The 21,357-nt window shown below is 42.6% G+C and overlaps 2 protein-coding genes across 5 annotated transcripts in view; both read right to left on the reverse strand.

Annotated features, from left to right (window-relative positions):
- The window catches only part of pitpnm3 (PITPNM family member 3), a 108,948-nt gene extending 105,072 nt beyond the window's left edge, over positions 1-3,876 (reverse strand). Inside the window, exon 1 of the mRNA XM_079514475.1 lies at positions 3,642-3,876. Coding sequence (XP_079370601.1) covers positions 3,642-3,666 — 25 coding nt within the window. The 5' untranslated portion in view covers positions 3,667-3,876. The remainder of the gene's footprint in view (positions 1-3,641) is intronic.
- A 1,837-nt stretch (positions 3,877-5,713) lies between these two features.
- kiaa0753 (KIAA0753 ortholog) overlaps positions 5,714-21,357 on the reverse strand; it is a 28,745-nt gene continuing 13,101 nt past the window's right edge. For all 4 annotated transcript variants that reach the window (XM_079515004.1, XM_079515006.1, XM_079515005.1 and 1 more), the window contains 5 exons: positions 20,916-21,086; positions 20,613-20,694; positions 20,269-20,368; positions 8,410-8,634; positions 5,714-6,458 (listed from right to left, as the gene is read on the reverse strand). In XM_079515004.1, coding sequence (XP_079371130.1) covers positions 6,305-6,458; positions 8,410-8,634; positions 20,269-20,368; positions 20,613-20,694; positions 20,916-21,086 — 732 coding nt within the window. In that variant the 3' untranslated portion in view covers positions 5,714-6,304. The remainder of the gene's footprint in view (positions 6,459-8,409; positions 8,635-20,268; positions 20,369-20,612; positions 20,695-20,915; positions 21,087-21,357) is intronic.

Here is a 21,357-nt window from a genome sequence, read left to right on the forward strand (position 1 = left end):
ACGCGCAGTACAGAGTACTACAGTACAGCACAGCACAGAGTACAGTACAGTGCAGTACACTACACTACAGACACGAGTACGAGTAGTAAAGTACGGTACAGTACGGATAGTACAGTACAGTACGGTACAGTATGAGTAGTACTACAGAACAGTACGAGTAGTACAGTACGGTACATTACAAATAGTACAGTAAGGTTAAGGTACAGTACAAATACTACAGTACAGTACGAATAGTGCAGGTAAAGCAATATGACAGAACTACTCCTGTGAATTGTGAAATATACAAGCTAATTATGACTGACAGTAATGGAACATGAGTATAAATGCAGGACATACAGAAGCCGCCATGTTTCCATATTTACTATATACTTCTATTTATATACAGACACTACATTTATTATTTAGAATAGTTTGACCAGTTGGAAGCCACTTCACCACTTTTTACAGAGATTATAGTGTTTCTTAGGCAGCCCATGGTCTTTTCATCTTTCCCAAAAAGATCCACTGTTATAAATATGACAACCACTGTGTGAAAGAAAAGGCAAGTTCTTGATTTATTCATTTGCAAACCAAAAATGTAAAAGAAAGTTCTGGAATTATTGAATGAAACCAAACTTTAGTCTAGTCTAGTCTACAAAATGTCTGCTCTTCTTCTTTTGTCGTGTATCATCCTCAAATGTCCGACTCAGTATTGTGTAGGCAGTAGGCACGACTTTGTCTCTGGTCCCACTTGGAAGAGGCCGGCGTCCGAAGGTGGTCTGTACAGGGGGCAGGTGTTAATTATGGGCAGACTGGTCAGGCTCGCCACAATCGCATTCTGCATTGTCTGTCAAGCCCCACTTCTTCTTCAGGGCGGTGGTGGCTCAGGGGTAGAGTGGCCGGTTCGAACACGGGCTCCCCCAGAGTTAGTGTTGAAGTGTCCTTGAGCATGATTCTGAACCCCTAATTGCTCCTGATGTGCTGGTTGGTGCCTTGCATGGTTTCAGCTGCCATCGGTGTATGAATGTGAATGCACAATCTATGTAAAGCGCCTTGGATAAAGGCGCTATATAAATGCACCATTTACCATTTATTTACTATTCATAGCTGATCTGAAGCAGCCAACTTCACTCCAGTGTGCAGGCGGTTCAGTAGGGTCCATTGCCTGCATGCATGGTAGGTCCTCCTCTCCTTCAACACCATCACTCGGATCCCAGATGTGGATCGCGGAGGGCCCAGCAGACTCCCACTCCTGCTTCCAGGATGCCGCCTGCCATGCACTCCTCTGGAATGGAGCGAAGCATCTTGTGCCGCCTTGTTTTAAGGGTGGCGGGAAGCTCTATTTCCATTGTAGTGTCATGCAGGATATGCCAGTCCTGAATCTGGGCTTTCCTTGCTAGCTTGATGCTAGCAGCCTCTCGTCGGAGGTCAGTCGGGGCAATTCCTGCAAGGACTGGCAGATAGGACACAGGAGTGGGCTTCAGGCAGCCAGTTATGGTTCGGAGAGTTGTTGATTATGGTGTCTATCTTTTTGACATGTGGGCTCCTAAACCAGACTGAGGCACAGTGACAGTATTCAGCTGCAGAGAAGACCAGGGCTATTGGGTAGAAATTCATAGTGTGTTAGCAGAAGCCCAGCAAGACGTCGGATAAGTGAGACCCTTGATGTCACCATGGCCCTCACGTCTTCAAGGTGTTGATTGAATGCGGTATTTCGAGTCTTGCTGGAACTGAAGGGGCTTGACTTGTTGTCAACAAACACATTGATTTCCCTTTTTGCTTTGCCGCTGACATTATCTTGCCTGTGCTGAGCTACAGGCGCCACCTGCAGAGGTAGGTGACCAAGTGGAGTCTGCGGTGCCAGATAGTGTCATACGCTTCACCTCCCAATGTATGAATGAATGAACCATTTTAAAGCGCTTTGAGCACTTGGAAAAGCGCTATGAAAATGCAATTCGTTATTATACGCGGCTGTCAGGTCTAGTAGCACAACCCCAGCTTTCTCATTGGCCTGGAAGCTGTCCTCAATGTCCTGAGTGAGCACTGTGGGTCCACCGTCCCACCACTGACTCAATGCGGCTGTGGATCATCCTCTCCAGGATCTTAGCCCATTTTGACCTGAGATCAGATTCTAAAAATGTCTTCTACATCCTGACAGTTTTCTGAAAAAGCTATGTTTCTATGTCAGTCGTTCTTCGATTTTTCAAAAATAGCAGACCTACAAGCTCGTAGCGCGCCACCGAGTGGCGCGCTATGAGCTTGTAGATCTGCTATTTTTCAATAGCTAAAGCATAACAAAATGCTAACACCAAAAGGGGTTCCCGCCCAAAATGGGTTTTTGTTTGTTCAAGACAGGATATTTATATTTAAATTTTTGTTTACATTACATTTTATGCTGAAGATTTAAAAAAATTATTGGACATGGGGAAAAAGAAAGAAAAGCTTGTCACAAGCTGCCATAATATGATTGTCATTTCTTGTTATATTACCAGAAGAACAATGACTGTCATTGACGACCAAATTAATTTGATACATGCAGAGATATCAGAAAAATAGGAATAGCCAAGGTGGTGAATAAATTATTCTTTCTGATATCTCTGCGTGTGCGATCATTAGGACACAACTAGATTAATAGCTATTTAGGGGGAACATTTTGGGAGTACCACATTGTGAGAAATAGATGTTGCATGTGTTACAAATGACATTTGTCAACACAGCTCTAATAGTTTACCTGAAACATTAAATATCGCCTATCAAATTAACGTCTGATTAAACAAATAGACACAAAGCAGGGATTTACAAAGGCTTAGAAAAATGGCAACAGTGTGTGCATTGTTACACACGTTTTCCTTAATAGCAAGCAGACAGAAGAAAAAGAAGAAGGAAGACACAGGTCCAGTGAGAGCGTTCATAAAACAACTATGTACAGTAGGCCTATTTTTTATTATTGTCTTCTCTATCTTAGAAGGACAGATCTTTTCAGTCTTTTCTTAGATTGACAGAAATTGACAGAATATAATACCCAAGCCTGTTGGACAGATGAATGACCTTCTTAAACTGCACCAAATGCAACTCCTTGCAACAAAACAGTTTTAAGGACTATATGTCACACCAATGCAACGCCTTGCAACTGCCATTGGGGATAATGGTTTATTGGTTTCGTGCAACTACATGCATATGCATCATGAGGGTGGTGAGGCATCTACTAAAATACACTGTAGGCAGCTATGTCCAACATAGGACGCACGCGCGCACACACCCACACACGCACGCGCACGCACACACTGACACACACACACACACACACACACACACGCACACATACACACACGTATACGTACACACACAACAACAACCCTATAGAGAACGAGACAATTTTCTGTATAGGCTCAGCTCAATCAAAGCTCAAAGCCTATGCTACAGAGTATGCCAGGAATAGTCGAATAAAACGGCACAGATAAGATACATCGCATCATTTTACATTGTGCTACTATGGAACAGATATGGACCCATGGTATGCCTTACATCACGCATTCCTGCATAGCCTTCAGCATGCTTCTCATACAGCAGGCAGGTTGGCTCATTCTACCTGTTAGGAAGCACCAGAACGGAGGAGCCGATCAAAGAAGCTCATGTGTTTGGCTCAATTAAGGATCCCTTACCTTTCCCCCTCGTTTCCTTTGACATGTTTCCTGCTGTCACACGAGAAAAAAAATCCAATGAAAAATAAAAAGATTTAGAGTCCCAATAATATTGTTGTCTGATAGTTTTTACAGAGTAGTGCAGTCTCTCCGTCCTTCTCCTTCACTGTTGCCAGACGGAGGTTAAATAGACGCTATGTAACAGTGGCTCGGATTCCTCGTGTTAAATCTGCCGCTGCGCTCTCATTCAAGACCCTCATGCCACCGCTCCTGTAAACATAGTTTGGCCATTTGTATCTGTGTGCAGAGTCTGCAGACAAGACTTCGGTCGTGTCATGCCCACCCTCTGGAAGAAACATCAGCCAGTCAGAGTTCTTAACAAGCTCAGTGTTCGACTGCCTCCAGTGGTGCGCACGTTAGGGCTACTATTGAAGGGCGTCCGTCCTGCAGCTGCTGCTCTGCCGTGGTGCGAGAATTGGACTTGAAAAAAGAAAGGGGGGAAAAGGACATCTTTACAAAGTGTCAACCAATGACAAATGAGGCAAAACTATGATGTGAATGATGTATTTAATAATACTCGAAATAATTAGCATTTTGCCACTGAATAATGTAATACGACCTGCTGCTTTAAAAATAATTAAGGGTCCCAATTAAGAGATCTACATTTTACTGATGGAGCCAATAAGTGTTGCTTAACAACAATCATCCCACAGATGTTGGATGGGCTATGAAAAAAGAAAAAAAGAAGCAGGATGTGGATGGATAGACATCCCCACCAAACAAATATTAATCTTAATTAGTAAACAAACTTAACGAAGGGTAATGTTTGTTAGAGCATATTTTGCTCTATTGGGTTGGTAAACATTTATGGCCAATGTCTCCCTTTTAATTTGGAAAATATTTTAATGAGGCTATTCATGACATGAACTACATCAAAATAAAAGAATCATGACATCTTGAAAAGTCAATCAAAACCGGCCTTTTAAAAAAAAAAATTTTACATACATTGTTTACATATTTTCACTGAAGCATACATTCTTTTTAATGTATTTTATCATATAGATTTCATCCATCTGTTAGTGTCAAACATATTGCTCTGGACTGGCTGGAGGGATCGGCTCACCCCAGGACGTTTCTTCCCTGATAATAGCAAGTTAATTCATCCATTTGAAACTGAACCCAGTGAGTGTGACTTAACACTTACCAGTAAATACATTCCATTAAATAGATTTTCTATTTGACTGCAAACACCATTTCCTGAATCTCCTAAATATAATTTGGGAATATCTATGGTGACTGAGAATGGTATTATTAATGCAATTAGTCTACTCACTCTGAAAGACCTTTTTTCAATTTGGTGCTCAGCTCAACAGGAGGAGGAATTCTTGTACTGGTAATTAGCATTAGGCTGGACTAATACATTGAACATGAATTTTCTGGCTTGAAGATGGCTTGTGGGCTATTAATGATTGTCTGTCATAGAAATATAATATAAGCATTCTAGTCTGTGTGGGGTGATGTGATCTTTATAAACTAACCTCACAATGAAAAAATTGGCAATTATTGACACATCAAATAATTATTAGTTCCCTTATACAAACAATGCAGACATTTTCAAGTATCAAAACAGTCTATCCCATATACCCAATAAAACAAAACATTTTTGTTGTGGATGCAGATATTTGTGATGTGCTTGAGCCTGTGAAAGCCTGCACGTACTCAAGACGCCCACACAGAAAACTGCCTGAGAGAAAATAGGGACAGCTAATTCCAGTCCAGGCCAACTCATTCAGTCACTGTCTGTCCCCTGTCAAAGATTGATCCCCACGGGCCAGCTTAACATCTGGATGTGTCCCCTTCACTTCGCCAGAGAGGCTTTCATGTGGCTCTCCAGGGACTGCTAGATCTGCTAAATCCCCCCCACACTGCTGTCATTATTTGGTCACATTCATTTGTCAGTATCAACAGTACATAACCTAGAGCACCGTTTCTAACTTTATCATTTCAAAGACCCCCTGTTTGATATGCATTAGGCCACAGACACATTTGATACAAAAATGGAACCTAAATCCAAACGTGGATAAATAAATTACTTGTTTGCACATGTGCTTTATTTCCTCACATTGGACACAGGATTAAAACATAAATCATTAGTGGCAATCATAATCATCATCATAATAGAATTGATTAAAAAAATAAGCATCCTATGAAAAGGTACTTTTTCTTCCTGCGTTAGGTCCCAAATGCAATTAATTTAGTTCAATATTTCAGCATGACAATGGAAAGTGTTAGTAATCCTCAGAGAGACCAACTACATGGGAGGGGGGTAATCTTATAATCCTCAGTAATGTTGTAATGTCCACTGCTTAATGCTTATCTAAACTAACTGAGTGGAATTCAGACACACACAGATGGTCTACAGAGGATACGTGCCGAAATCCAAATTTGTCATTCTTGATAATGATACTTTGATTGGCCAAGACTTTATCTCAGAGGGGAACTTCGGTTGGTACATGCAATTTTCAGTGAATTCATTCTAAAAATCACGGACTCAAATTTAAATAAATTCTGGTCATCATATCAAAGTAGATTTTCTCATTAACAAAGTATTATACAGTACGTGTTCAAACTACCAATGGATGACTTCGCAAAATGACATGTCCATTGTGGCACAGTAGCCTATTCTATTGGCTGCCCAGTGGTGGAAGTGATGGCGGAGGAGACTGGATAGGCTGGAGGAATTCAGAAGTAAAGACGGCCTCCGCATACTCCTCACAGACGTCCTGGAACTCTGCTGCCACTTGAGCCAGAGCCTCTGCCATCAACTCCTCTGCCAGACTGAAAGGAGCAAAACAAAGGAGATTATATATCACATACTATGTAATGCTCAATACTAGCTAAATCAACTATTTCTTCATAATATTCCCTTGGTTGAGTAGAAGTCGTGCTTGGCCATGGCATTTCTAACATACCATGAGACTAGACTAAAAACTAGCCTACATTTAGTCTAGATACGAAAATGATTATACATGTGTGACATCAGTGAGCAAGACAAAACTTGCGTGCCTGTTAAAAACACTTAAACCCCAGCATCCGTATTTTGGGAAAAACCTTAGCATAAAACAGCAGATCTACAAGCTTCCAAGAGCTTGCAGATAGTCTATTGAATCATGGTTATGGACATTTCGACATGTAACGTTAGCAGCAAGGGGGGGGGGGGGGGGCCCGGGCCGTCAATCTCGCCTCAGGGCCCGTGGAACACTCTAACCGCCACTGCCCTGAGGGACACCAGTCAACCATAATAGCCAGGTTTAAGTGGTTAACTCCCCCCCATAAAATATGCATCAAAGAAATACAACAAGAGGTTTAAAATTTTAAATAGCCTATTTGTCTTTCCCATAAAAGTTGATAGATCATCATAAGTGCCCTTCTCGGGTCACAGCCACCTACTGTACATAGTATCTAAGCGAAGATGCTTATTACCATGGATACTCCTCTAACCAACACAATTTCATGTCTCCATGTTGCAGAGGATTGATTACTTCCTCTCCCACTGTTTGACACTGAAGCAGTGTTATTGATGAAAAACTACAGTATTATCTGTATATTCTGTACATTCATTTCTATGGTCATTTCTCATTTTCTTCTTAACCACATGAACCCTATACTAGCATCCCTTTTTCTGTGGCCAACATTCGGCGATGGTTTGCAGAATGTTCATTGTGAGCTATTTTTGGTGAAGAGAGTTTGTGGGGGACTACTACTACTTACTACTACTTACTACTACTTACTACTACTACTTACCGGTCAATTAGGTTAAGTGGATAAACTAAGATGCAGTTATGGCATTTAGTAATTCGTTTGTGGTGAACTGGAGGGCTACACACTGCTCATTAACAGTGCAACTCATCATACATTTCTTCATAATATGGCTTCTGTGCTGATTGCTGAGTCAGAGTAGTAGATAATTGGATGAACATCCTTCCTGTCCAATCTTTTTAAAATTCAACTACAGTTCCAACAATTGAAAACTCCACTGTTCTGGAGAAACAGGACTGATAATGAGGCACAAGGGGTCAGATCCTTTGGGTTCGGTGGGAGGGCTGGGGCTACAGTTTTCTGTCTCCCACTTTTAGCCAAACAATTTTCACAGCAATTTAAACTCCCGCACACCTTTAGGGCAAGAGAACATACATTTCAAAATGACATGTAACAGTATTTGAAAATCTGTCTTTGAAAGAAAAAATAAATGTAAAATCTACTCTCTATACAGTACCTCTTGGAATGCCTAGAACTGTGCCCAGCTCAACTGATCATACATGCATTGAGAATGTTTAAAAAAAAAAGACAACAGGGACCCTTCCGCATTGCACCAACTTAAGAATTCTCTCAATTATGCAAATGTATGGCTGGGCGAGAAAGATGGACTCTGGAGACATTATGAATACAATACTAACCCTGATCTCTGCATGATGCTCACACAGCTGGCAATTCAGCATTATGCAATCATCACTAAATAGCCTCGGGCCAAGAGAATAATAGAAACGCTTACTCAAAGTTGAACCCAGTGACAATATAGTGAACAAGGTAAACCTATTTAAACGTGGCTCTGTGCACATTACACAACAAACCAAGTTGCATGTATGCGATTCTCAACACCTGTGGTGCAATTGTTTTGGAATGGAATTTCACATTTATTTAGGCTACATTATACATGAAATATCAGCTACCGGTAAATTGAAATATCAGCAGAACTCTTCAGAAACATTCAATGGCCTTAGTCCTTTACCTGTCTGCAATGGCCCAGGGATTGAAACTGCCAACAGCCTCATGTGCCACCAGGCGCAAATAGGCCTCATGTTCTTCCCTGTATTGCTGGATACTTGTCAACATGCTGTCTGGTACTGAAATAAGGGTCCCCCTGCTCCTCTCCAATGGGCCTGGTACTGTGGTTCCGCTGCCAGCTTGATGTTCACCTTGGCAGTCCTCTGTCAGGCTGCTCTCAGAGGTAACACTGTGAAGGAAACAAGACAGCCACATGTCTCCTCAGGCTCTGATACACGTGACCCTGGCAGGCAATTCTTTTCAGTGATGAGTTTCAGTAACGCATGCAGAGAAACACACTATCCTTCCTAGTTCCGCATCCTGACCAACCTGTAGAAGTCACTTAACACGGAGTCCGCCAGAAACGAGGAACACGAAGGTTTAAATTAGTACCCTAGCCCGCCAAACCCAAGATTCTCGGGTTTGAGGGCTTGTATTCTTTAATCCATTTTTTGATACGATCGTATCGCTAGCTGACACAGAGTGGGACACTGGCCGTGGCCATTTTGAACATGCGCGCGCATCCACTTCCAGTCTAAGCCCACCATTCACAGCTCTGTATCTCAGAAAGGACATTGAGGGGACCGTTTCTGGTGAATACAAGGGTTTTCAACGGGCTGTAGCAGGTGGGCTGACACTTGCGGTCAGCTTTTTCAGACACCGACCGACAGTTTGTCATTGTAACATTCGGTTACGGATATTTGGCTCTTCAAAGTAAGTGTTACGCGCGATAAAACCTTGGCAATACGCTATCGAGGGATTAATTCATGCTGGTGCGAATTGAGTTAACACATTTTGTGCCCAAGACGTCCACAGACGTCCTAGGAATTACCGCATGTAGTGCCCAGGACGTCTGTGGAGGGATGGCGAAATCCATTTCACCTGACCGCCCGGTCGGTCGGTTGTCCGACCGGGCGGTCGGTAAGTCCGACCGACCGTCGGACTTACCGACCGCCCGTCGGATTTACCGACCACCGTGTCGGACTACCGACCGACCGGGCAGTCGGTTAAATGGATTTCGCCCTTCTGGGTCTGTGGACGTCTTGGTAAAAACATTTTTTTTTTAAAGATTAAAAGGGCACATACGTAATGTGTTAAGTTGTGTAGCGACAAGAGACTGCCCTCACCAACCTACATCCCACGTTCAAAGATGGACAATTGTGTTTGTTGGAGTACATGGAGGATGTACCATGGACGATTGGAACGCCAGTTTCCACGGTGGAGTGCTAGAACATACCCTATAAAATGATGGTCAAAATGGATGAATTCCAGATGAATGCCTACTACCCCCAAGGTGAGTCTCAGCTGGTCATCGCCATAGTCTAGTGCCAGGCATATAATCCTCTATGTGTAGACTGGCTCTTTGCAGCCACACTCCTGTTTCTACATTTAGAGTGTTGCAGCCGTTGCCGACACTTCATGTGCTCAGAGGCCACCCGAGGGCCCTGTGCCATTCTCATGAACCATCCTTGACATGGAGTGCCATTCATTCAAGTGTCCGTACATTTTCTGGGAGGACCAGATTAATCTTGTGGGAGACAAACGAGGACATTGTTAGGACATCATCATTAACCCTAGAACACTAAACACGGGTGCATGATTTTCACCCAGACAATATTAAAATATTTTCTTTGTAATTTTCATAATGTTGCTGATGTCTGGGGTGGGTGGGTCTTACTCTTTCAGTACCTTAATGATGCTCAGTGACATCCTAGAAGGTAGGTTTGTGTCCATGCCCACATCCCTGTTTTTTTCTACAGGCAGGTGTTCGGGTGAATTTCACCCTATTGTTTAGTAAATAGAAAAATCCCATACACCCACAATGGGAGTTCATTTTTGTATTATTATTTTTCACTGGACCATGCTCACAATGTTCCAGGAATGGGTGGACCAAAGGAGAAGTTCCCAGCTCCATTATTTCTTTTTTTAGGAATATTTTAAAATAATACCCACGTTTTTTCACGATTTTGCCGACCTATGATAAGGCCCCCCATGATATCTATTTTATGTGTATCTATGTTTTTTTGTTAAAAGTCTTGATTAAAAATGTCATGGAATATTTTTGTATATACCAGTGTTTAGTGATGGTGTGACAAAGTGTTAGTTGCGAACGAAGTGATTGCGAACTTAGTGATTGCGAACGAAGTGATTGCGAACGAAGTGAGCAATTACTATAGAAGCCAGCCTAGCTTGTCTGTCTGTCTGTGTGTGTGTGTGTCACGCTGTAACACCACCCGCCCGCCACCAGAGGGCTTCTGAAATTGGACCGACAGAGGTGTGTGTGTGTCAGACTGCCACAACAGCTTCGTTCGCTTCCCGCATTCACGTGTCTTACTTGTGTTCTAGGGTTAATTTAACTTATTATTTTAATTGGGAGCCATCCACACAGGTGTGTTTGTGGACAGTGATTGGCAGTGAATTATAAGATGGTACCATTTAAAAAACAAAACGATTTTTGTGCTTGAAATCAACTACAAATAACTTTAAGGTTCTTCGTTTTCCCATTCCTTTCCAACAGCCCGACAAGTGCATTGGCTGGGAAATGGAGATCCTGGGAAACCTCCAAAATGAGGTGATCTAATTTTATATATCAAACAGGATGCCGGCTGTGCTGAAACTGAGTCACAGAGACCCAAATGCAGCAGTGTAGTTTTGTTGGTGAAAGATACGGGGGTGCATATGGTGTGTGAAACACATTCACTGTTTAATTATCATTGACTGTCTTCCATGTTCAAGGCTTTCTGGAGAAACTAAACTTTTCAGTTGCTCGTCACTACAGCTTTGTGTGCAAGGGGGAGGGACAGTCCATTCATATAATTACCATTATTTTTAGGCATGTAACGATTCACTCAACTCACGATACGATTCGTATCACGATATGAGGTTCACGATACGATTTTTCACGATATTTTAAACAATTTATTATAACATTTTTTTTAATGTTTTTTCCCACAATTTTGTAACCCATTTTTCACCCAGTGTCAATTATCTAATGTAATCCTGAGGAGTCCAAGCTGCTTCTTTTCAACTGACAGGGGAGAGTTTCCCCGGCCGGACGTAGCACGTGGAAGGAACACGTTATTCCGACCAGTTCCTTTCCCCTAATTCTTTTTTCTATTTTGTTTTAATTATTTATGTTTTATTTTATTTTAAATAATTTATCTTCCCTCTTCCGCTTTTTCACATTTTTTATTTAACTACATTGCAAAAGAAGTAGCATTACTTTTGACAGTGCAGAAACATAATTGCCTTCCTTGATGAGCATCAACGGCCATCATCGTCTCGGCACAGACACACAGCTCCCCTCTACAGTGCTCTACTACTGAAAGTGACTCTCATTTCTCTCCAAAAGCACTTGAATATGATGGAATATGACTAAAGCTCACATTTCACATCACACACCATAATTCACTAGCCCCCCTAAAAAATAATAATAATATCGATATATCGATATACGATATATCGTTACATGCCTAATTATTTTATTAAGATATTTTGGGGGGTCTTTTTCTGCCTATTCCACAGGGAGTGACAGGGTCTGTCGATGGGCTCGGGAACCTGGGGCTTGCCGTCAGGCATCAGAGCCTATACCCTATGTTGTACGCACCTTGAGCACTCGGCTATCGACAGACAGATTATTAAAGATATGGGGGATTTATTTTGTGTCCCGATTATTGTCTCCACCAGGCCAAAGGCATGGGGAGAGAGTATGTTTTGCACTCCATCCGTCCGTCCGTGTGTGTCCGTCCGTGTGTGTGTGTGTGTGTCCGTTTGTGTCCATCCGTCCGTTATCAGCTAATCTCCGGCACCGTTGGCCCGATCCATGCCAAACTTTGCACACACACTCTCTAGATGCCAACGATGAACCTCTGCTCCAATTTTTCCAGAACGGCCTGTTATAGCGCCACCAGGAGGGCCGACTTTTGTAAAACACATTTTTGCCCCAAGCCTGATTGGCTGCCTCGTCTGCCTCCTCTGGCCAATGGCACAGCAAGCAACGGCATGACAACGGCATCCATGCACACACTTGAGACTCGCAGTGTATAACAGAGGGAGCCAATGTTGCCTACTACTAGTGTGTAGCTATCCGGTCAGCCGCAGTGCGCTGCATCTGCAAGAATCACTCACAACATCTTTTATACCGTCGGGTCCGTCGCGACGAGTGGACAGTTTGAAAATGCGGGTCCTACGTGCATTAAGCCATTAACGTTGGTCTGGCTGGTTTTGTTTACGTGAAACAGCAGGGCTGCGCCTGCAGTAGACTACTACCAAAACAAACACATTGTACTTGTGTGTCGCACAGCGACTGAAAAAGACCATAGATATAAAGACAGTTCCCCTTTGCTGCTGTGCACAGCGGAGATAATGCACAACTCCAGGTAGGAACTAAAACACTGACTGAAGATGATCATTCACGACTGTAGTCCCGCAATGAATGAATCACATCTCTCACTAGTCCACTTCTCTACAATGCCATTCTAGCCTTAAAACCTACATTTATGTTATTCAATATATTACTTTAGCGCAAAATATAGGCTTTTCTAAACCAAGCCCCGTTTCAAAAATCGTTACCGTATGTGCTATGTTGTGAATTAACTATAGTGTACAGTTTAAACCCATTGATTCACAGCCATTTTAATTTCAAGGACCCCCAAATTAAATTCATAGAAATTAGCCTAGGCCATTCCATTATGATTTCATCATCTCTGGACTGGGACCCCAGTCTACATGGCAAAAAGCCAGTGTTAATTTAACTCAGAGTGTAAACATACACGTTACTAAAATAATAACAATAACAATATGGGGGAAAACAAAGACAAGGGGGACAACGGAGACAGCGCCTGTTTCACCTGACACATTATGACTATGTCATAATTTCTTGTTTTTATTTCAATTACACACACAATACAAACATAAAATCCATCCCATGTTGTTTGTTCTGTCTTTAAAATAGACCATGAAGTCCAACAGGGTTGCTACAGTTAAAGGTAAGTGATATTTTGTTAAATTGTTAAAGCGTTAACAATTTAACACACACACACACACACACACACACACACACACTTTCCTCAATTATTCGATTAATCGAATAATCTCGATAATCTATAGAATAATTGCTATGCAAATAATCGATAGTGGCAGCCCCAGCAGAGAGCCAGAACTGGATAACAATATGGAATCGACCCACCCAGGGTGGTTCTACAGTGAAACTAGTTGGGTTGCAGCAGCGAGATGCCATCTACTGTGCCTGCTACAGCACTGTTAAAGCCTGGTTACCTGCCACTCCTAGACGTGAAGAAGGCAAGGAACGGCTGTTAAGAAGGAAATTAGAAAAGGAATGCATTCGAGCGCCCCATACTGCATAGCGTCATTGATTTGTTTGACCGGAGCAGCATTGGGCCATGCAGCATTAGCCAAGGGGGACAATCAGGTGTCTGTGCTGCTCACCAGGATACATACATCTCATTTCCCGGTCCATTCTTGTGTGAGAAGTTCAAACCTCTCACCCCCACCATTGTTTTTGTGGTTGTTTGACTGCACATACATAATTTATATACCATTTGATTGGAAAGGGATTGTGGACAATTGAATTATATTACAACTGGTTGGTCTTGAAGAACAACAGAGAAATACATCAATCTCAAGTAAAGGATTAGCCTCACCTGTCTTAACCTGAACCAACACAAGGTTTACATAAACAACCACAGTACAGATTAAATTACACTGGGCTTAGCAGAAGCAAGCACTGGTAAACAATAAAATAAGATTAAAGGAGACGCAAATGGCTACATTCAATATTTTGAAAATTGGCTTCCCACAGCGCTGTGCCTTCACACCCCCTGCCTTTTCTCCATTGTTCTATAATAGCACTCTAAAAATCAAGCAACCAAGGAAGTAACACCACCAAGAGTCTGTGCTGCCTACAACACAATCAAAGAAACCCCAGGCGAGAGGCCTACTGAGAGATGCTTGAGCCTACACACAAATGCGTCAGGCACCCGAAACAATGGATTTCCAACTAAAATATGCAACGAAATATAGATTAGGTTTAAAGGGATACTTCACTTTCAAAAGAATCTTTTTGGGTCATTTCATCGTCTACTCAGGCTTTTGTAATATTAAAACACCCCAGACAGTTTTGAAGTTGCTTGATTCAGTATTGCGATATTTGATATTCATTTTAGCTGTCTCAACCCTTTCCTACAAACCCATTATAACTTCAACTCCATTTTAAGCATGATAGATTAATCGAAATAACCCGTTCTTGGTTCTGGTGACTGATATTGTCATTCTAATACGTGAGGGGCCAGGATTTTTCTATTGCCATACTTTTTTCAATGATTTTATTTCATTATTTTAGGAAAAGAAAAATCCATGAAAGTCAAATATCCCTTTAAGCTCTCCACAGGGTTCTGCAGCTGGGCGTGCTTTGTTCTTTTACAAGCCTGCATCCTTAAATCACCATTTCCCCCACATTCAACACAAGAGAAATCAACAATGACGGAGGGATTATCAACTATTCAGCTCCTGTACAAACACAAGCTCCATCTATGTACATGTTCACAATCTCACAGGTTTTCAAAGTGGGGGCTGCTAGAAAAGAGGAAAATATACATCCTGCATATTCAAATTCAGGGTTTTGAGATTTAATCTCATTAAAACAATGTTTCTTTTGTTGTACATTGTCCTGCTATGTCCATCTAAGCTCGCCTCACCACACTTTCCACCTCGGAGGAAAGCCTATAATAGCCTGTGTGATCCAGTCTAGGCATGGTCTAGACCGGATGATAAAAACTCAAATAAATACATAAATAAAACCTCTTATTCCTGGCGTCGCTTTGTTTGTTTTTAGTCTTGCCTTAAAAGATGGATATACCGGCCCGGGCGGCTGGTGTAGCGGTCTGGGCACCTGGGCTGCTAATGCAGCCTGACAGCATGCCGCTGGTTCGACTCCAGATCCCAACGTCGACCTTTACAGCGTGTCACTCCCCATATCTCAATATTTGCTGTCGGACTACTGTTCACTATCAATAAAGGCAGAAAAAATATATCTTAAAAAAAAAGAAGATGGATATACCAAAGGAACTATAGAGGGAATGTGTGTGACATCATCATCAAACCCGGAAGTTATGCGGGAACGCCTACTGAGTGGCAAAAAACTACTTTCTGGCCATGACAGCCCATACATCCAAACAGAAAAGTTGTATTTGATTGCATTAAACGACGTTAAACGACATTAAACTGACTTTGTCACTCACTTCGCCACTCAATTTGATTTTCCATTCACTTTATGCATGTGCATACCCTCTATTCCAATAAGTACTTGAAGAAACTTGTCAGATTCATACGCCAAATCACACCGGACTGATGACTACAAATCACACTACAACATGGCTTAAGTTATCATCCACTCCCGACCGGATCATAAACCCGAAATGGTATGCCTCCCACAGTTGACATACTCAGGTAGTGATGGAAGGATTGAGGGGTGGCTGTGGATGTGGATGTCAAGGGGATGGGATGAGGAAGAGTATAGCCAGGAATGGAGCAACATATTATTTGGGCAATTGTGGAAGTAAAAAACAAAACAAAAACCTCACTTCTGGAGGTCAGTATTACATTTTTAGAAAAACCTGGAAGTTGTTAGCATGCTCGCACCCCCAGGATGTCACACAATCTCTCCCTGGATGTGGACGAACAAAAGACATGGTGGTTGATTTCAGGAGAGCCAGAATCTGCCATCACACAGCACTGAACATCAGTGGCGCCCCTGGTGAAAGGGTTAATATCATCATGTTCCTGGAGGTTCATCTGGCAGACGACCTGACCTCCACCACCAACACCACGACCATCATTAAGAAGGTCCAGCAGAGACTACACCCCCTCCTGAGGCTCAAAAAGGCAGGCCTTCCTACACCCCTTCTCACCACCTTCTATAGGGGCACTGAGTCCATCCTTCACTTCCTGGTGAAGACAGCTGGGAGGATCATTGGTGCCTCTGTTCCCTCCTTGTTGGAGCTCTACACAGAGTGATGTGCCCAAAGAGCCACCAGCATCGTACGGGATCACACCTCTCATAGCCTTGGTAGTTGGTACCCAGGCTTTTACCGGTATTTTCTTTCGCACAACGGTATTTTCTTTGTGCGAAGAAGTAGAAGTAAAGTATACACACAATTGAAACTAAAATGAGCACATGACATTCATTCATCTCGAGTGGAGAGCTACATTGCTGACACAAACCAAGCGAGCGAAGTGAACCGGTCCAAGACAGATAATAGTCTATGTCATGTCACCTACGTGTATAAGTTTACTGTTCATTCAAATAATTTGTTACGACTCACGCAGGAGAGGGACCGTCAACTACTTAATATTAACAACCGTTATTAACAGCAAAGCAAGCAACTGCTCATTTTACTTTGATAACCAGTCATTTGGGCTGCAGGGCAGACTGGTTGGGTCATTTCCTACTAGTGTTTAAAATGAGATATTCCCCTAAATCTGGCTATACTGTCAATGGGAGCCAATGGGAGATAAACCCCATAGTCTGAACGCTGCAACATGAAGCCGTATCCTTTAAGGCAAGCCAATGGGAGATTCATCCAGGACCTGGATGAATTATTGACATCTCGATTGGGGCCAGATCAAGTCAAACCAAGACTAGTGAGATCTGGCCCATAATATCACCTGATTTCAACCAACATACATTTTGCCCACTAAGACGGACGTCGGACGTTCCTGGATGAATCAGAGAGAGTCTGATTGAGGCCAGATCATAACTAGTAAGATCTGGCCCAGAATAAGCTATATTATTTCAACTGGTCAACGTCTTGGAAATGACATAAAGATCATCCCCATATGGGCTGTGATCTGGCCTAGTCCTGAACGTCACCCGAGTCACCGGAGGACGTCATCATAACGACATCATGACGTCATTTGGCTTGCTGGGATAGTCTCTTTGCTGCACCTGGCAGTTATGACGAGATTCATTCTGGTTAAAGGTTTACACCATTATGTATAATGTGCTGTGCTTTTTAGATGAATTGAATCACACTAGTCGTAGAGAACCAGACTTGAACTGTACTTTGGGCATTTGTTTCAGTCTACAGTGTCACTCTATGCCAGACAGAATCCTTTGATACACTCAGTCTGGTACTTCTATTACTGGTATTGGGTCAGATGTGTGAAATATTTAGGTCATGTCATGCACCAGAGTGTGGAAAGCAGACAGATCCATCTGTGGCATTGTGCTACTTTGATGCCAAGGAACAAACACTTATGCTGCATTCACACGGGCAGAAACAAAGATACAGTCTACCCTACCATAACCATTCACTTTCAATCACAGCCAGCGACGTGAAGCTACAAAGCAAATCTGACATTTGTAGCTGCTACAAAAGATACAAAGACACAAAGCTACAAATAAGTTGAACTGGCTTCAACTTCAGATACAAAGCGGCAAAAATGCTGTGAATCTTTGCATCTGCCCATATGAACACAGCATTAATGTTAGTGCTCACCTTGTCTCCGCGTCTTCAAGGTTAAAGGTCAAGCCAGAAATCTTAATGTAATTATGGATTCAGATCTAAAGATAAAAAGCCATATCAAGTCATTAACTAATTCAGCAAATTCTCATCTAGCAAGAATTTGAATATTCATGTGCACCAAAAGACTTGTACAAACATTATCCATGCCTACAGCTGGTTAAAGTACTGGAATGGTCTTCTCTCATGTCTCCACCAAAAATGTTATCAGTCAGCTGTGCCTGGTCGGTCAGCTGCGAGGACTCCTACTGTATCTCGACTTGTTTCTCTCTTCTCTGTCCTCAATTTCCTGTCTCTACTACACGCTCCTATCTGACTAAAGCAATAAAATGCCAAAATAAACAAACAATAAGAATGCACTAATGCAGCCTCAAATGTATAAATAGAACAAAGAAAGCTGAACATAATACACCAATTCTCAGATCTCTGCACTGGCTTCCAGCAAGTAGAATTGACGTTAAAATGTTGCTGATCCATCTATAAATGGTTGGGTCGAAATACCCATAATCACTTAAACCCTTATACTTGGTTGACCGGGGTCCCCCAGGGCTCTATATTAGCCTCGGGAACCCATGCGTTTTAGTTTTACTATATTGGTGACTTTTGTGTTTTCGCTCTACATTAAAATGTAATGCACAGACATAAACAGTAGACTAAAATATATATATTTGAAAACTTTTGAGCTGAGAAATAGGCAATGCAGTAAAATAAACATATCGGTACTGCCTCTGCCTCAAAGTGCTCGAGTGCAGACACAAGTCATTGTTGTTTTATGCCCGAGGGGATAGTACACTGTGATGACCGGCGGAGGTATTTCGGACAGACTCAATTTAATCTGCTAATGTGTCTGGAATCTACTGGAATTCTCTCGTCAGCAGCCACCTGACAACAACTTCAAGTTCATCCTCTGCACATCAGTCTTTGGCTCCTTCTCACACTCTATCCGCATCTTCCTTCATATTCTTCATTAATCTAAGCAACAGCAGCTGCAGCCAAAGCACAGAGGTGTGTGTGTGTGTGTGTGTGTGTGTGTGTGTGTGTGTGCGTGCTAGCCCCTTCTATAAACAGCTTTTGTCCCCACAGGTTTCAATATTTGCCATCGACAATGAATGGAGAAATTACGTCAGAATTCCGATAAATATGACGTAAATGAAACATCAAAACATTAAACGCCATTGACATTGAAGGGAAACTTTACGTCATATGTAAACGAGCAAATCAGCTAACCAATCACAGGCAACGGGCATTCCGATTGGCCAGTATAAGATGATGCATGATGATTTATGATAAGAGCTGATAATTCCGCTAAATATGGCGTAAATTAAACATCAAAACATTAAGATTGAAGAGAAAACTTACGTCATATGTAAACGAGCAAATCGGCTAACCAATCACATGTTGGTGGGAGCGCTTGACCAATAAGGGACCACCTTAGTTACCTTATGGTAGCAATGTCAAATGTCCGCTAACATAAATTGATGTACGATGACAAGAGCGCCCCTCATTTCACATGCGTGTGATTTTTGGTCAAAGACACTGACCTCATCTAACCCTGGATAACATACATGGAGAAGACTGGATCATCATCTAGATCTGCATATGGATCCGGCCAGCAACTCTACATCTGACCTCAAACCCTTATATCTCCATATATGGAGCTGACCTGTTCTGACATTCCATATGTTGATCTCCCCCACCCGTCCTTCCTGTTCTGACATTCCATATGGTGATCTGACCTCATCAAACCCTGTACACTCAAGACACGCTCCATATACAGTATGGCCAGTACAGAATTCATTCCATATGTTGATCTGACCCCCCATGCCAAAGCACCAGCGCTCGCCCAGCAGTCTGACGTCTGCCATCACCCAGGCGGATGCGTGCAGGCGACCTCGCCCTTTAGGGCAAGGTCGTCAGGCAAGGCCACCAGGGCGTCTTACTGGTTATGATTATTATTATTTAAAATTAGTTCATATGTTATTGTGTTATACCAAGTTGTCTCATTTATATGTCCTTTTCAGCCATGGGATTTTATAAACTAGATGCACTGTAGATGTATGTTATACGTTGTCACACAGGGTTAATATATTAAATATGTAATGGAGCTGGCATTTCATTGACCCCAAAATGTAATACATTAAAGTCAGTGTTTATTCTTCATAGCTTCAACGCATCAACGTTTCTTCTTCAAGTGCAATAATGAACGACTTAAGAGGGGACTGGGTGGGAGCCATTGGTGAATAATGGTTACCAGAAATAAAAAATAAATAAAAAAGACTCACCCCATGTCAACAGGTTTCTCCAAGACAATGTCGGGAGCAGATGTATGCCTCAGCAGCGGCCTGGTTAACTTAATTGGCTGAGGGGAGCTTGGCCTGGAGCCTGGAAAGGACAAGGACAGGAGGAAGAAATAGATGAGGTAGTGGAGGGGAGGGGAAGAGTGCCAGAAAAGAAAGATGAGCAGCATAGAAACAGGATTAGGAAAACAGTCATCCAATCAAATGTCACAATGTCTCCACCTACAGGAGATATGAGGGATATTCGAGTCAAAGTCAAACTCAAGCCACATTACCAAGTAACGAAACTGTTACACAAGGAGAGGAAGCCATGGGGTTCATATTCTTACTTGCAGACTGAACTTTGTCCCAGTCAAGAGGGCCTGTGTAGCTTATAGACACAAACCGTCTCCTCACATCCTCCTCATCCCTCTGTTCAGACATGCATTGAAAAAAAGAAGAAAAAACAAAACACAGAGCTTTATCATTAGGGCAGCGGCACAGCAGCTGCAGTTTGTCTCCTGGTGTGGAGCCAGACCAAAGCTGTCATAGAATCTCACTATGAACAACAAACTGAGCAACTCTGGCCTTTCTCTGGACCTGCCGTGACCAGAGCAGTGGCCTTTTCCATACAGCTGCAGCCCACCCCTTACCTGCATCTCCTCCATGCGCAGCAGCATGCTCTCCAGCGTGGGGGCTTGAAGCCCACACCGGGCAGAGCCCTCCAAACGCCTGTCCTTGTCGACAGACCACGCTGCACGTGCAGCATCATCCAACAGGTCTTCCAGAAGAGCCTCGCTCAACTGCTCTGCACTCTCTGCCGCCTGTGTACACGGGTGGACGGGCCGCACACACACACACGCACACGCGCACACACACACACACACACACACACACACACACACACACACACACACACACACACACACACACACACACACACACACACACACACACACACACACACACACACACACACACACACACACACACACACACACACACACACACACACACAATGAAGAAAGAATATAAAAATATACAGTCTTAATATGTGTTGTGCACACATTTATAACTCCAGTACCAGTGAGCGGA

This window comes from Electrona antarctica (genome assembly GCF_951216825.1).
Source record: "Electrona antarctica genome assembly, chromosome: 11".
In the NCBI taxonomy this organism is placed as follows: Eukaryota; Metazoa; Chordata; class Actinopteri; order Myctophiformes; family Myctophidae; genus Electrona; species Electrona antarctica.